Source organism: Salmo trutta, chromosome 22 (assembly GCF_901001165.1).
Source record: "Salmo trutta chromosome 22, fSalTru1.1, whole genome shotgun sequence".
NCBI classification, from domain to species: domain Eukaryota; kingdom Metazoa; phylum Chordata; class Actinopteri; order Salmoniformes; family Salmonidae; genus Salmo; species Salmo trutta.
The window spans coordinates 48,568,077-48,585,710 of NC_042978.1; the positions used below are offsets into that span (position 1 = coordinate 48,568,077).

General features: G+C 42.9%; 1 protein-coding gene across 17 annotated transcripts in view; it reads left to right on the plus strand.

The window, feature by feature from the left end:
- The window catches only part of kif1aa (kinesin family member 1Aa), a 137,642-nt gene that overhangs the window by 76,209 nt on the left and 43,799 nt on the right, over positions 1-17,634 (plus strand). For 14 of the 17 annotated variants that reach the window (XM_029708274.1, XM_029708279.1, XM_029708280.1 and 11 more), the window contains 5 exons: positions 4,703-4,821; positions 5,088-5,173; positions 11,591-11,726; positions 14,622-14,787; positions 14,980-15,070. In XM_029708274.1, the coding sequence (XP_029564134.1) occupies positions 4,703-4,821; positions 5,088-5,173; positions 11,591-11,726; positions 14,622-14,787; positions 14,980-15,070 (598 nt within the window). The remainder of the gene's footprint in view (positions 1-4,702; positions 4,822-5,087; positions 5,174-11,590; positions 11,727-14,621; positions 14,788-14,979; positions 15,071-17,634) is intronic. The other 3 variants (XM_029708277.1, XM_029708281.1, XM_029708276.1) reach the window with 2 other exon arrangements.

Below are 17,634 nucleotides of genomic sequence, written 5' to 3' on the forward strand. Positions count from 1 at the left end.
CCACCTTCAGCTTTATGTTACTGTCATAGCCTACCTTCAGCTTTATGTTACTGTCACATCATACCTTCAGCTTTATGTTACTGTCATAGCCTACCTTCAGCTTTATGTTACTGTCACATCATACCTTCAGCTTTATGTTACTGTCACATCACCACCTTCAGCTTTATGTTACTGTCACATCACACCTTCAGCTTTATGTTACTGTCACATCACCACCTTCAGCTTTATGTTACTGTCACATTCTACCTTCAGCTTTATGTTACTGTCACAGCATACCTTCAGCTTTATGTTACTGTCACATTCTACCTTCAGCTTTATGTTACTGTCACATCACACCTTCAGCTTTATGTTACTGTCACATCACACCTTCAGCTTTATGTTACTGTCACATCATACCTTTAGCTTTATGTTACTGTCACAGCATACCTTCAGCTTTATGTTACTGTCACATCATACCTTCAGCTTTATGTTACTGTCACATCATACCTTCAGCTTTATGTTACTGTCACATCATACCTTCAGCTTTATGTTACTGTCACATCACACCTTCAGCTTTATGTTACTGTCACATCATACCTTCAGCTTTATGTTACTGTCACATCACCACCTTCAGCTTTATGTTACTGTCACATTCTACCTTCAGCTTTATGTTACTGTCACATCATACCTTCAGCTTTATGTTACTGTCATAGCATACCTTCAGCTTCATGTTACTGTCACATCACCACCTTCAGCTTTATGTTACTGTCACATCATACCTTCAGCTTTATGTTACTGTCACATCACCACCTTCAGCTTTATGTTACTGTCACATCATACCTTCAGCTTTATGTTACTGTCACATCACCACCTTCAGCTTTATGTTACTGTCACATCACACCTTCAGCTTTATGTTACTGTCACAGCATACCTTCAGCTTTATGTTACTGTCACATTCTACCTTCAGCTTTATGTTACTGTCACATCACCACCTTCAGCTTTATGTTGCTGTCACATCATACCTTCAGCTTTATGTTACTGTCATAGCCTACCTTCAGCTTTATGTTACTGTCACATCATACCTTCAGCTTTATGTTACTGTCATAGCCTACCTTCAGCTTTATGTTACTGTCACATCATACCTTCAGCTTTATGTTACTGTCACATCACCACCTTCAGCTTTATGTTACTGTCACATCACACCTTCAGCTTTATGTTACTGTCACATCACCACCTTCAGCTTTATGTTACTGTCACATTCTACCTTCAGCTTTATGTTACTGTCACAGCATACCTTCAGCTTTATGTTACTGTCACATTCTACCTTCAGCTTTATGTTACTGTCACATCACACCTTCAGCTTTATGTTACTGTCACATCACACCTTCAGCTTTATGTTACTGTCACATCATACCTTTAGCTTTATGTTACTGTCACAGCATACCTTCAGCTTTATGTTACTGTCACATCATACCTTCAGCTTTATGTTACTGTCACATCATACCTTCAGCTTTATGTTACTGTCACATCATACCTTCAGCTTTATGTTACTGTCACATCACACCTTCAGCTTTATGTTACTGTCACATCATACCTTCAGCTTTATGTTACTGTCACATCACCACCTTCAGCTTTATGTTACTGTCACATTCTACCTTCAGCTTTATGTTACTGTCACATCATACCTTCAGCTTTATGTTACTGTCATAGCATACCTTCAGCTTCATGTTACTGTCACATCACCACCTTCAGCTTTATGTTACTGTCACATCATACCTTCAGCTTTATGTTACTGTCACATCACCACCTTCAGCTTTATGTTACTGTCACATCATACCTTCAGCTTTATGTTACTGTCACATCATACCTTCAGCTTTATGTTACTGTCACATCACCACCTTCAGCTTTATGTTACTGTCACATCACACCTTCAGCTTTATGTTACTGTCACAGCATACCTTCAGCTTTATGTTACTGTCACATTCTACCTTCAGCTTTATGTTACTGTCACATCACCACCTTCAGCTTTATGTTGCTGTCACATCATACCTTCAGCTTTATGTTACTGTCACATCACACCTTCAGCTTTATGTTACTGTCACATCACACCTTCAGCTTTATGTTACTGTCACATCACACCTTCAGCTTTATGTTACTGTCACATCATACCTTCAGCTTTATGTTACTGTCACATTCTACCTTCAGCTTTATGTTACTGTCATAGCCTACCTTCAGCTTTATGTTACTGTCATAGCCTACCTTCAGCTTTATGTTACTGTCACATCACCACCTTCAGCTTTATGTTACTGTCACATCACCACCTTCAGCTTTATGTTACTGTCATAGCCTACCTTCAGCTTTATGTTACTGTCACATCATACCTTCAGCTTTATGTTACTGTCATAGCCTACCTTCAGCTTTATGTTACTGTCACATCATACCTTCAGCTTTATGTTACTGTCACATCACCACCTTCAGCTTTATGTTACTGTCACATCACACCTTCAGCTTTATGTTACTGTCACATCACCACCTTCAGCTTTATGTTACTGTCACATTCTACCTTCAGCTTTATGTTACTGTCACAGCATACCTTCAGCTTTATGTTACTGTCACAGCATACCTTCAGCTTTATGTTACTGTCACATCACACCTTCAGCTTTATGTTACTGTCACATCACACCTTCAGCTTTATGTTACTGTCACATCATACCTTTAGCTTTATGTTACTGTCACAGCATACCTTCAGCTTTATGTTACTGTCACATCATACCTTCAGCTTTATGTTACTGTCACATCATACCTTCAGCTTTATGTTACTGTCACATCATACCTTCAGCTTTATGTTACTGTCACATCACACCTTCAGCTTTATGTTACTGTCACATCATACCTTCAGCTTTATGTTACTGTCACATCACCACCTTCAGCTTTATGTTACTGTCACATTCTACCTTCAGCTTTATGTTACTGTCACAGCATACCTTCAGCTTTATGTTACTGTCACATTCTACCTTCAGCTTTATGTTACTGTCACATCACCACCTTCAGCTTTATGTTACTGTCACATCATACCTTCAGCTTTATGTTACTGTCATAGCCTATCTTCAGCTTTATGTTACTGTCATAGCATACCTTTATGCACACAGGTCAGGGATGGATGCTCTTTCTTGACACTGATGATGACCCTGCCCTGTACATGTTGGTGGATCCAGCCATGCCACTTTGCTTTAGTAGTAATCCAAGCAAAGTTGTTTGCTCAACGAATGCTTGAGGTGTGCGTTTCACCTTTTTTTTTGTATGTCTTTTTTAAGGAGCCCATCGTCTGAAACAAGAACATATCTCATATATCTTCTGATATCTGTTTTTGTTTCTGCACAACACACAGCAGCCACTCACGACTAGGTTTCCTTGCCATGTCATGAATGTTCTCTTGATAATAAATATAAATGAATCATCAGTTGATTCATGTGAAGCAACTGATTCAGGAAGTGATTTAGGAAGACGCAATATCTCAAGATGAAAGAGCTAGTTTCTACCACAGCTATCTCTTTTAGGCATGCCAGAGCACATTATTCTTTATTTTTGCATTTTTTTGTAAGATTTTACATTGCTCCCTTTTTTTTGTTGTTGCACAATCCAGCAGTCCACTTCCTGTGGGAGTGGGTTTGTTTTTGATAAATTCATTGTGTCATTCTTTGTTTTTGACGTAACTTATTTCAAGCTGTTACAATGTTAGTTTAGCCATGTTTTTAGCTTTTAGCCATGTTTTTAGCTTTAGCTTTTAGCCAACTTTTTAGCTTTTAGCCATGTTTTTAGCTTTTAGCCATGTTTTTAGCTTTAGCTTTTAGCCATGTTTTTAGCTTTAGCTTTTAGCCATGTTTTTAGCTTTAGCTTTTAGCCATGTTTTTAGCTTTCAGCCATGTTTTTAGCTTTTGCTTTTAGCCATGTTTTTAGCTTTTAGCCATGTTTTTAGCTTTCAGCCATGTTTTTAGCTTTTAGCCATGTTTTTAGCTTTAGCTTTTAGCCATGTTTTTAGCTTTTAGCCATGTTTTTAGCTTTCAGCCATGTTTTTAGCTTTTAGCCATGTTCCGTATTATGAGGATTTAGGCTTGATTTGTTTTTCAATTCATTTGAGTTAAAGAAGGCTAAAGCTATTTATTTTTTTTGTTCTCATCTTTTTGTCCTGAGCATGACTTCTTTGCACCTCACCAAATGTTGTCGTAAGCCTACCCTTTCTACCGCCCTTTTACCCTTTAAATGTCTACCCGCCTCATTGGCACTTTGGAAATGTTATCCTTGACTGCAAGACACAATATGTTATTACAAAGATTATAGCTAAGAGTTATGGAATCTGACAATCCTGGAGATTGAAACTAAATATCCTAAAGAAGACGTTCCCATTCTAGGTTGTGGTCTTGTGGTAACTTCAAGTTATAGAACTACACGCATTACATACAAAATAACAATATTTCTACATTTTGGGATATGGAAAATATGTTGCCAAAATGACATCAGTTGTTAGTCAGCGTCTGTTACGTTGTTATCTCTGGACGTTATCTCTCTGTCCTGGTGTTCTGATGTCTCTGGCTTCTCTAATGGTACATTCACTATTCTATCTCTCTCTTATTCAAACTGCGTCTCTCCTTTTCTTCTCTTCAATTCTCTCTCTCTGTCTCTACCTCCCTCTCTCGCTCTCTCTCTGTCTCTCCCTCCCATACAGAGCCTTTGTGTACCTGAGTAACCTGCTGTACCCTGTGCCCCTGGTCCATCGCGTGGCCATCGTCAGTGAGAAGGGAGAGGTTAAAGGATTCCTCAGGGTTGCTGTACAGGCTATCTCAGGTAAAATCTGGACCCCCCCCATCAAACAACCAAATCAATAAATCAATCAATCAATCATTCATTCATTCAATCAATCAATCAAACAACCAAACAACCAAACAAAGAATGCCTAACCTACTGAATCATACAAACATGTACATAAGGGACTTGGGTTTCTTCAAAAGATACACAGTAATAATACAGATCAGGTCGGGTTTGACTGAAAGACAGACTGAGTGTGACTTCTAGAGGAAGTGAAGTGAAGGTGCTTTTGTGTTTCCCTCCAGCTGATGAGGAGGCTCCTGACTACGGCTCCGGTGTCCGCCAGTCTGGCACCGCCAAGATCTCCTTCGAGGACAGGGAGTTTGAGAAGGTACGTCTCCTGAGCGAACCAACAGAGGATATTAGCCTCTGTTTTGTCTAGTCAGCAACTATGTACCCGTTGATGGATTGCTGATGCTATGTATTGGCAAATGAGAGGCTTTGAAGCCACTAGTCGGCCGTATTGGCACTCCCTATTCCTTCTCCAGAGGAATGAATGGAATTATTCATACAGTATTTCAATTAAATGTTTCAAGGATAAAATTGCATGCATTTAAAAGGTGCAACTGCACCCGCTGATTTGTCCTCGTATTTTGGCATGTAGTAACAGGTCCATGCAGAATATACAACCTTTTACATAATACCATAGAACCAGTGTTCTGCTAATGTAACAATGTACACCTTTTCAACAATCCAGTTTAAGAGTTAAGAAAATATTACAAAAAAATGAAAGTTTTTTTTTTTTTTACAATAAAGAGGCTATATATTTATTTACTACCCTCTGTAGCGCTTTATGGTCAGATGCCGAGCAGTTGCCATACCAGACGGTGATGCAACCGGTCAGGAAGCTGTCGATGCTACAGCTGTAAAACTTTTTGAAGATCTGGGGGACCCATGCCAAATCTTTTCGGTCTCGTGAGGGGGAGAAGGTGTTTTCATGCCCTCTTCATGACTGTCTTGGTGTGTTTGGACCATGATAGTTTGTTGGTGATGTGGATCCAAGGAACTTGAATCTCTTGACCCGCTCCACTACAGCCCCGTCGATGTTAATGGGTGCCAGTTCGGCCCTCCTTTTCCTGTAGTTCACGATCAGCTCCTTTGTCTTGATCACATTGAGGGAGAGGTTGATGTCCTGGCACCACACTGCCAGGTCTCTGACCTCCTCGCTATAGACTGTCTCATCGTTGTCGATGATTAGGCCTACCACTGTTGTGTCGTCATCAAACTTAATGATGGTGTTGGAGTCGTGCTTGGCCACGCGGTCTTGGGTGAACAGGGTCTATAGGAGGGGACTAAGCACACACCTCTGAGGGGCCCCCGTGTTGAGGATAAACTGATACAATTCTATTCAATGATAAAAAAGAGAATAGAAGGAAACGTGTCTCGTAACATTTTAAATCAGAGGTCCATTCAGAGACATCAGTATCTAGCCTGTCAGAGTGCCTGGTCTCTGTCCATTCAGAGACATCAGTATCTAGCCTGTCAGAGTGCCTGGTCTCTGTCCATTCAGAGACATCAGTATCTAGCCTGTCTGTCAGAGTGCCTGGTCTCTGTCCATTCAGAGACATCAGTATCTAGCCTGCCTGTCAGAGTGCCTGGTCTCTCTCCATTCAGAGACATCAGTATCTAGCCTGTCAGAGTACCTGGTCTCTGTCCATTCAGAGACATCAGTATCTAGCCTGTCAGAGTGCCAGGTCTCTGTCCATTCAGAGACATCAGTATCTAGCCTGTCAGAGTGCCTGGTCTCTGTCCATTCAGAGACATCAGTATCTAGCCTGTCTGTCAGAGTGTCTGGTCTCTGTCCATTCAGAGACATCAGTATCTAGCCTGTCTGTCAGAGTGACTGGTCTCTGTCCATTCAGAGACATCAGTATCTAGCCTGTCTGTCAGAGTGTCTGGTCTCTGTCCATTCAGAGACATCAGTATCTAGCCTGTCTGTCAGAGTGACTGGTCTCTGTCCATTCAGAGACATCAGTATCTAGCCTGTCTGTCAGAGTGCCTGGTCTCTGTCCATTCAGAGACATCAGTATCTAGCCTGCCTGTCAGAGTGCCTGGTCTCTCTCCATTCAGAGACATCAGTATCTAGCCTGTCTGTCAGAGTGCCTGGTCTCTGTCCATTCAGAGACATCAGTATCTAGCCTGTCTGTCAGAGTGCCTGGTCTCTGTCTATTCAGAGACATCAGTATCTAGCCTGTCTGTCAGAGTGTCTGGTCTCTGTCCATTCAGAGACATCAGTATCTAGCCTGTCTGTCAGAGTGTCTGGTCTCTGTCCATTCAGAGACATCAGTATCTAGCCTGTCTGTCAGAGTGTCTGGTCTCTGTCCATTCAGAGACATCAGTATCTAGCCTGTCAGAGTGCCAGGTCTCTGTCCATTCAGAGACATCAGTATCTAGCCTGTCTGTCAGAGTGCCTGGTCTCTGTCCATTCAGAGACATCAGTATCTAGCCTGTCTGTCAGAGTGCCTGGTCTCTGTCCATTCAGAGACATCAGTATCTAGCCTGTCAGAGTGCCTGGTCTCTCTCCATTCAGAGACATCAGTATCTAGCCTGTCTGTCAGAGTGCCTGGTCTCTGTCCATTCAGAGACATCAGTATCTAGCCTGTCTGTCAGAGTGCCTGGTCTCTGTCCATTCAGAGACATCAGTATCTAGCCTGTCTGTCAGAGTGCCTGGTCTCTGTCCATTCAGAGACATCAGTATCTAGCCTGTCAGAGTGCCAGGTCTCTGTCCATTCAGAGACATCAGTATCTAGCCTGTCAGAGTGCCAGGTCTCTGTCCATTCAGAGACATCAGTATCTAGCCTGTCAGAGTGCCTGGTCTCTGTCCATTCAAAGACATCAGTATCTAGCCTGTCTGTCAGAGTGCCTGGTCTCTGTCCATTCAGAGACATCAGTATCTAGCCTGTCTGTCAGAGTGCCTGGTCTCTGTCCATTCAGAGACATCAGTATCTAGCCTGTCAGAGTGCCTGGTCTCTCTCCATTCAGAGACATCAGTATCTAGCCTGTCTGTCAGAGTGCCTGGTCTCTGTCCATTCAGAGACATCAGTATCTAGCCTGTCTGTCAGAGTGCCTGGTCTCTGTCCATTCAGAGACATCAGTATCTAGCCTGTCTGTCAGAGTGCCTGGTCTCTGTCCATTCAGAGACATCAGTATCTAGCCTGTCAGAGTGCCAGGTCTCTGTCCATTCAGAGACATCAGTATCTAGCCTGTCAGAGTGCCAGGTCTCTGTCCATTCAGAGACATCAGTATCTAGCCTGTCAGAGTGCCTGGTCTCTGTCCATTCAGAGACATCAGTATCTAGCCTGTCTGTCAGAGTGCCTGGTCTCTGTCCATTCAGAGACATCAGTATCTAGCCTGTCAGAGTGCCAGGTCTCTGTCCATTCAGAGACATCAGTATCTAGCCTGTCTGTCAGAGTGCCTGGTCTCTGTCCATTCAGAGACATCAGTATCTAGCCTGTCAGAGTGCCAGGTCTCTGTCCATTCAGAGACATCAGTATCTAGCCTGTCTGTCAGAGTGACTGGTCTCTGTCCATTCAGAGACATCAGTATCTAGCCTGTCTGTCAGAGTGCCAGGTCTCTCTCCATCTAGAGATATCAGTAACTAGCCTGTCTGTCAGAGTGCCAGGTCTCTCTCCATCTAGAGATATTAGTAATCAGGTAGGCCTATTTTATGACGTTTCCATCGGATCAGAGCATGACCTTTTCACGCTGAGTGGTTATCGAAAGGGAAAGAGCTGGAAAGATTTTTCAGATACATTGAGGAACTATTGTCTTTCTCAATGGATGTAAAAACACACTTTGTTTACTTGCTGTTTGAGGTGAAGAAAACATTACTTTGAGAAGTTTCACAGGTCATTAGTGGTGGTGCGTTAAGCCAATCAAAAATTCTATCAGATCACCAAATGGGCACATTTATATTCCTACATTTGCGGGCAGGCCAGGTAGCCTATAGGCCTACTTCTATGTGTAATCAGGCCAGGTAGACTATAGATCTACTTCTATGTGTAATCAGGGCCAGGTAGTCTATAGGGCTACTTCTATGTGTAATCAGGCCAGGTAGCCTATAGGGCTACTTCTATGTGTAATCAGGCCAGGTAGTCTATAGGGCTACTTCTATGTGTAATCAGGCCAGGTAGCCTATAGGCCTACTTCTATGTGTAATCAGGCCAGGTAGCCTATAGGCCTACTTCTGTATGTAATCAGGCCAGGTAGTCTATAGGCCTACTTCTGTGTGTAATCAGGCCAGGTAGCCTATAGGTCTACTTCTATGTGTAATCAGGCCAGGTAGCCTATAGGCCTACTTCTGTGTGTAATCAGGCCAGGTAGTCTATAGGCCTACTTCTGTGTGTAATCATACCAGGTAGCCTATAGGCCTACTTCTATGTGTAATCAGGCCAGGTAGCCTATAGCCTACTTCTATGTGTAATCAGGCCAGGTAGTCTATAGACCTACTTCTATGTGTAATCAGGCCAGGTAGTCTATAGGCCTACTTCTATGTGTAATCAGGCCAGGAGCCTATAGGCCTTCTTCTATGTGTAATCAGGCCAGGAAGTCTATAGACCTACTTCTATGTGTAGTCATACCAGGTAGTCTATAGGCCTACTTCTATGTGTAATCAGGCCAGGTAGTCTATAGGCCTACTTCTATGTGTAATCAGGCCAGCTAGCCTATAGCCTACTTCTATGTGTAATCAGGCCAGGTGGTCTATAGACCTACTTCTATGTGTAATCAGGCCAGGTAGTCTATAGACCTACTTCTATGTGTAATCAGGCCAGGTAGTCTATAGACCTACTTCTATGTGTAATCAGGCCAGGTAGTCTATAGACCTACTTCTATGTGTAATCAGGCCAGGTAGCCTATAGGGCTACTTCTATGTGTAATCAGGCCAGGTAGTCTATAGGGCTACTTCTATGTGTAATCAGGCCAGGTAGTCTATAGACCTACTTCTATGTGTAACCAGGCCAGGTAGTCTATAGACCTACTTCTATGTGTAACCAGGCCAGGTAGTCTATAGACCTACTTCTATGTGTAATCAGGCCAGGTAGTCTATAGACCTACTTCTATGTGTAATCAGGCCAGGTAGTCTATAGACCTACTTCTATGTGTAATCAGGCCAGGTAGTCTATAGGGCTACTTCTATGTGTAATCAGGCCAGGTAGCCTATAGGGCTACTTCTATGTGTAATCAGGCCAGGTAGTCTATAGGGCTACTTCTATGTGTAACCAGGCCAGGTAGCCTATAGGCCTACTTCTATGTGTAATCAGGCCAGGTAGCCTATAGACCTACTTCTATGTGTAATCAGGCCAGGTAGCCTATAGGCCTACTTCTATGTGTAATCAGGCCAGGTAGCCTATAGGCCTACTTCTATGTGTAATCAGGCCAGGTAGCCTATAGACCTACTTCTATGTGTAATCAGGCCAGGTAGTCTATAGACCTACTTCTATGTGTAATCAGGCCAGGTAGTCTATAGACCTACTTCTATGTGTAATCAGGCCAGGTAGTCTATAGACCTACTTCTATGTGTAATCAGGCCAGGTAGCCTATAGGGCTACTTCTATGTGTAATCAGGCCAGGTAGTCTATAGGGCTACTTCTATGTGTAATCAGGCCAGGTAGCCTATAGGGCTACTTCTATGTGTAATCAGGCCAGGTAGTCTATAGGGCTACTTCTATGTGTAACCAGGCCAGGTAGCCTATAGGCCTACTTCTATGTGTAATCAGGCCAGGTAGCCTATAGACCTACTTCTATGTGTAATCAGGCCAGGTAGCCTATAGGCCTACTTCTATGTGTAATCAGGCCAGGTAGCCTATAGGCCTACTTCTATGTGTAATCAGGCCAGGTAGTCTATAGACCTACTTCTATGTGTAATCAGGCCAGGTAGTCTATAGACCTACTTCTATGTGTAATCAGGCCAGGTAGCCTATAGGCCTACTTCTATGTGTAATCAGGCCAGGTAGTCTATAGGGCTACTTCTATGTGTAACCAGGCCAGGTAGTCTATAGGGCTACTTCTATGTGTGCACATCCTTACTTAATATTAACAGGAGCGCTCTAAACAAAAGACAATGACTACAGTAAATTGGCAAAACTCGGAAATGGAATGAAATAAACCAAAACTTGCATGGCACATTTTCATAGGCTTTTAGTCTAGGCCTCCGCAATGGATTAGTTCACTGAGATGGGGCAAATATATATGTATATATATATATAGTGTGTGTGTGTTTTTATATATATATATATACAGTGTGTTTTTATAGATATATATATACAGTGTGTTTATTTATGAGTTGTATATATGTGTATATATATATATATATATATATATAGTGTGTTTATATGTATATGTGTATATATAATATATATTCGATACTGCTCGACTAAAATAATCTCGGTCGACCAACAGCCTAACGACCAAACAATCGACCAGTCGACTAATTGGGGAATTGCCAAGATGGAGGCGTGGTGACTTCAAAACAGCGCCCCCTGTCAGCCATCTAGTGCATATATAGATCCTTGTATGTACCTTCCCTAGTTTTACTGAGACCTAGTTACCTCCCTTAGCTTTGCTTACTGTTTGCTGTCCCTTGTGGTCAGTTCCAGGCTACGTCTTCTTGCTTTAATATCAGTGGCTAGGCCACTCCCTCTCTATCTCTGCTAACTGTATGCTACCTTCTAGCTAGTTAGTGACTACCTCCTAGGTTTGCTAGCTTCTCTACCAGCTTTGCTAACTGTATGCTGTCCCTTGTGGTCAGTTCCAGGCTGAGTCGTGCCCCGCTGCTCTGTCCCGTACTGGGGCGTCCCAGGAGGAGCTGCGTTTCGTGGAGGGGGAGGGACAGAACTCAGAGATGGGACCCTCAGCCGATGAAGTCAACAACAATACATGTGCGGGTAACCACCACTAGCTGTGTAGTCTCCTCAGCCGCTGTGGTGTCTCGTCAAACTGTGGTGTTTCGTCAAACTGTTCTGCAAGCGAGATTAGCTGTAGAGAACTCTATGTGTGGAGTCTGTCTGTGAGGCTGTGGTCTGTCTGTCGTGGGTGTGGTCTGTGTATGTTGGTGTGGCCTTCAGAAAGTATTCATACCTCTTGATTTATTCCACACTTTGTTGTGTTACCGCCTGAACTCAAAATGGATTAAACCGATTTTTCTCTCACCTATCTACACACAATGCTCCATAATGACAAAGTGAAAACATGTTTTTAGAAATTATTGAACATTTATTGAAACTTAAATACAGAAATATCTCATTTACATACGTATTCACACCCCTGAGTCAATACATTTTAGAATCAACGTTGGCAGGGATTTTAGTTGTGTGTCTTTCCAGGTAAGTCTCAAAGAGATTTTCATACCTGGATTGTACAATATTTGCACATTATTATTTTTCAAATTCTTCAAGCTCTGTCAAATTGGTTGTTGATCATTGCTAGACAGCCATTTTCAAATCTTGCCAGAGATTTGTAAGCCGATTTAAGTCATAATTAGGCCACTCAGGAACATTCACTGTTTTCTTAGTAAGCAACTCCAGTGTAGATTTGATCTTGTGTTTTAGGTTATTGTCCTGCTGAAAGGTGAATTTTTCTCCCAGTGTCTGTTGGAAAGCAGACTGAACCAGGTTTTCCTCTCTGATTTTGCCTGTGCTTTGCTTTATTCTATTTATTTCTCTCCTAAAATACTCCCTAGTCCTTGTTGATGACAAGCATACCCATAACACGATGCAGTCACCACCATGCTTGAAAATATAAAGAGTGGTACCCAGTGATGAGATGTGTTGTGTTGGATTTGCCCCAAACATAACGCTTTGTATTCAGGACATGTCACGGCTGTTTGAAAGAGCGGACCAAGATGCAGAGTTTCCGTAGTTCCACATGTTTTATTTAAATCAGTGAAACCGAATGCAACAATTAACACTTTAAGTAAATACAAAAACAACAAACCGTGACGCTGGAGAAACATAAACCTCACGAAGAACAATCGCCCACAAACACCTGTGGGACAAACCTAAACAGGACCTCCAATTAGAGACAGCGACAACCTGCTGCCTCTAATTGGAGGTCATGCCAAATAACACCAACATAGAAATCAGACATACACCCCCTGTCACGCCCTGACCTAATCTACCATAGAAAATAACACTCACAATGGTCAGGACGTGACAGTACCCCCCCCCCCCCAAAGGTGCGCGCTCTGACCGCGCTAAAAAAAACAATACAAAGGGAGGGTAGGGTGGGTGACAACTGTCTATGGCGGCGGCTTTGGTTCCGGGCGTGGTAACCCCACTGCCCGCTGATCCCCCCGCTTCTGTATGACTGGGGGAACCATACCATGGGTCCTCGTCGGATGCTTCGGACCACCAACCGCCGCTGATGACTCCAGGCTGCAGATCGCCGCTGAAGGATCGGGGCTGCAGACCGCCGCTGAAGGATCGGGGCTGGATGCAGTCGCTGGAGGCTCCGGACTGGGAGGCGGCGCTGGAGGCTCCGGGCTGAGGAGCGTCGCTGGAGGCTCCAGGCTGAAGAGAGGCTCTGTAGGTTCCGGACTGGGGACCTTCGCTACAGGCTCCGTGCCATGGGTCATCCCTACGGGCTCCGGGCCATGGATCATCACTGGAGGCTTCGTGCCATGGATTAACACTACAGGCTCCAGGCCATGGATCATCACTGGAGGCTTCATGCCATGGATTATCGCTGGAGACGTCGGACCATTGACCATCATTAGAGGCTTCCTTTGGGGCGCTGGAACTGGTCTCACCTGACTGGGGAGATGTACTTCGAACCGCATGCTCACAGCAGGCACCGGCCTTACCGGGCTATGGTGGCGCACTGGAGGTCTGCTACGTGGGGCTGGCATAGGAGGCGCCAGGCTAGTCACACACACCTTCAGGCTAGTGCGGGGAGCAGGAACAGGATGTACTGGGCTCTGGTGACGCACTGGAGGTCTGCTACGTGGGGCTGGCATAGGAGGCGCCAGGCTAGTCACACACACCTTCAGGCTATGCCCCAAACATAACGCTTTGTATTCAGGACATAAAGGTTATATCTTTGCAACATTTTTTGCAGTTTTATTTTTTATTGCCTCATTCCAAACAGGATGCATGTTTTGGAATACATAATACAGGGTGTATTAATATTGTTTCTGTTTCTGTTCTGTTTTTTAATTTCACTGCTCGACTGAGGGATCTTACATATAATTGTATGTGTGGGGTACAGAGCTGAGGTAGTCATTCAAATTTATGTTAAACGCTATTATTGCACACAGAGTGAGTCCCTGCAAATTATTATGTGACTTGTTAAGCACATTTTTACTCCTGAACTTATTTAGGCTTGTTGTAACAAAGGGATTGAATACCTGTTGACTCAAGACATTTCAGCGTTACATTTTTCATTAATTTGTAAACATTTCTAAAAACATAATTCCACTTTGACATTATGGGGTATTATGGGTAGGCCAGGGACACAACATCTACATTTAATCCATTTTGAATTCAGGCTGTAACAACACCAAAATGTGGGAAAAAGTAAAGGCAGGTGAATACCTTCTGAAGGCACTGTAAGTGTGTTTGGTGTGTGTTGATATCTACATAATGTTAAATGTATTTATGTACAGGTAGGTAGTGTGTTTATCAGTGTGCCAGTGTGAAGCAACTGCCTGAAGTTACACTGTGTTGTTTTAAGTAAGGATGTAGTGTAGTGCAGGGAGTAATACCTTAGTGTGCTATAATGAAAACACAGGAAGCATAACTACATTCAATGTCTCTACATGTCTCTGTTCTAACCCCCTGTAGCCGGTCCAGATGAGTTGGAGAGCCCCCTGAAGCCCAATCTGGAGGGAGAAGCTCTGGACGGAGCCCTGGAACACCTGAGGATAGGGAACATCTTCACCTTCAGAGTGACGGTCCTCCAGGCCTTCAGCATCTCTGCAGAGTATGCTGACATCTTCTGCCAGTTCAAGTAAGTCGTCGTTGTTGTTTTTCCTTCCTCTTTGTCTAGTTTTTCTGCTTCTTCTTCTGCGTCTGCTTCTCCTTCTGCTTCTTCAGTAAGGTCTATCAGATCTTTAGGTCTATCAGATCTTTAGGTCTATCAGACATTGTAACAGACTGAGTGATAGCTAACAAGGCCCTCACTCTTTCTGACCATCTACAGTTTCATCCACCGCCATGACGAGGCCTTTTCCACAGAGCCTCTGAAGAACACAGGGCAAGGTCCTCCTCTGGGCTTCTACCACGTACAAAACGTAAGCAGTTGAATGAGTAATGAAAATGATGTGCTAATATGATAGGCTACAGAAACAGGTAATGGGGATTAGAGGGCCGAAGAGTTTTCAGCTGAAAAAGAAAAGGATTTCAGTCGTCCAAGTAGAATTTTTGCAGGGTCCCCTCGCGGGGCGTCCTTGAATTGATTTGTTGTTCATAAATTGACAGCAACCATATGTCTGGTCGCCGTCCGAACACAAGGAGTGCTGTTCGCATGTTTAGTTTATAGTCCCGGAACCAGGAAGAGGTGAGGCCTTCTTGTCAGGAGAGCTGCGATTGGCTCAGTTGAGGAAAAGTTTCCAGTGGTCGATTCATCGGCACATTCATCACCGACATTGTTCTGTGATCTAAGCAGCTCATGAAACAATAAATTCTCCATGCCAAAGGAGGGGTATTTTGTGTACTCTCATAACATATTCCAACATCCATGTGAAGACAAAAACATACTTTTCCTTAGACAAGTAGGGTAATACACTGAGGGGACAAAAAATGATGAACACCTGCAATTTCCATGACATAGACTGACCAGGTGAACCCAGGTGAAAGCTAGGATCACTTGTTAAATCCACTTCAATCAGTGTAGATGAAGGGAGGAGACAGGTTATATAAGGATTTTTAAGCCTCGAGACAATTGAGACATGGATTGTGTATGTGTGCCATTCAGAGGGTGAATGGGAAAAACAAAAGATTTAAGTGCCTATGAACGTGGTATGGTAGTAGGTGCCAGGCGCACTGATTTGTGTCAAAAACTGCAACGCTGCTGGGTTTTTCACGCTCAACAGTTTCCTGTGTGTATCAAGAATGGTCCACCACCCAAAGGACATCATTGGAGCATCATTGAAGCATTGGAGTCAACATGGGGCCAGAATCCCTGTGGATAGGGTAGCCATTTGATTAGGTGTTCAGGAGTCTTATGGCTTCGGGGAAGAAGCTGTTTAGAAGCCTCTTGGGCCTAGACTTGGTGCTCCGGTACCGCTTGCCGTGCAGTAGCAGACACAACAGTCTATGACTAGGGTGGCTGGAGACTTTGAAAATGTTTAGCGCCAGGTGGACACCTGTCGACAACTTCCTGTGATATTAGGAGGGCGTTCAATTCAAATAAATAATAATACAAATTATGGATATTAAACATTTAGGAACACACAAGTGTCTTATATCGGTTCAAAGCTTAAATTCTTGTTAATCTAACTGCATTGTCTGATTTAGAGCGAAAGCATACCATGCGATTGTTTGAGGACGGCGCCCCACATCAAAATATCTTTCAACCAGCACAGGTTTCATTTCATAAATTCACAAATAGCGATTAAATATTCACTTACTTTTTGAAAATCTTCCTCTGATTTGAAATCCAAAGGGTCCCAACTACAACATGTAGTGTCTTTTCGTTAGATAAAATCCTTCTTTATATCCCAAAAAGTCAATTTAGTTGGCACCATCGATTTGAGTAATCCACTCGTTCAACATGCAGAGAAAGGAATCCAAAAAGCTACCGCAAAACTTTATTAAAACAAGTCAAAATACGTTTCTATTTAACCCTCAGGTACCCTAAAATGGAATTAAACTATAATATTTCATACGTAAAGAAGTATGTTCAATAGGAAAGCGATATTAGCAGGTGCGCGTCCTCTTCATTGTGGCGCACAGACTGATTTCCAACTCTGAGTCCCAGTACTAAAACTCATTATTCTTCCTCATTTTGGAAGAAACAAGACAGAAACCTTAAACAAAGACTGTTGACATCTAGTGGAAGCCATATGAATTGCAATTTGGGAGTTGGATTTGGATGTTCCCCTATACTTTCCATTGTAAAAGCATGGGCTCTCAAAAAAAAAAAATTCTGGTTGGTTTTTCTTTGCATTTTCTCCTACCATATCTATTGTGTTATAGTCTCATACATTATTTTAACATTTCTACAAACTTCAAAGTGTTTTCTATCCAATGGTACCAATTATATGCAGGGCCTGAGTAATAGTCAGTTTACTTTGGGCATGTCAGTCAGACAGGAAGTGGAGGAAAATAGACCCTAGCCTGAAGCAGTTTTAAATATGTTTTTTAGGCACTTTGTGTGCAGTTTGTTGCTTTCCATATAAATAGATATATATTGAATTTCTTCCTGCTTACTGTTTAATGTAAAGCACTTTACTGATGTAAAAATGGCTTAATAAATACATTTGATTGATTGATTGTATAGAGCAGTGATGCACCACGACAGACGACAAGGACAAAGGGAATAAATACCCCCTTTTACCATCCAGAGAGCACAGAGGAACCCTTCCCCCTTCACCTTCTCTCACACCTCCTGTCTACTTAAAAGCTTCTCCCATCAGCAACAAGGGCGGCAGGTTTTAACCAAATGGGTCCCTTGACTGAGCCGTAGTCATCCTCAGTCTTCATCAGGACCCAGCTCTATCTCTGGCACAAGTCTGAATTCATATCCCGAAAGAATGAAATGACAATACATTGTATTAGAAAGTTAGCAATAAAATAGATAAGATCTTGCTTCCATGGAAAGGAAAATACCTGTCTATTTGTGGAAAAATCACCC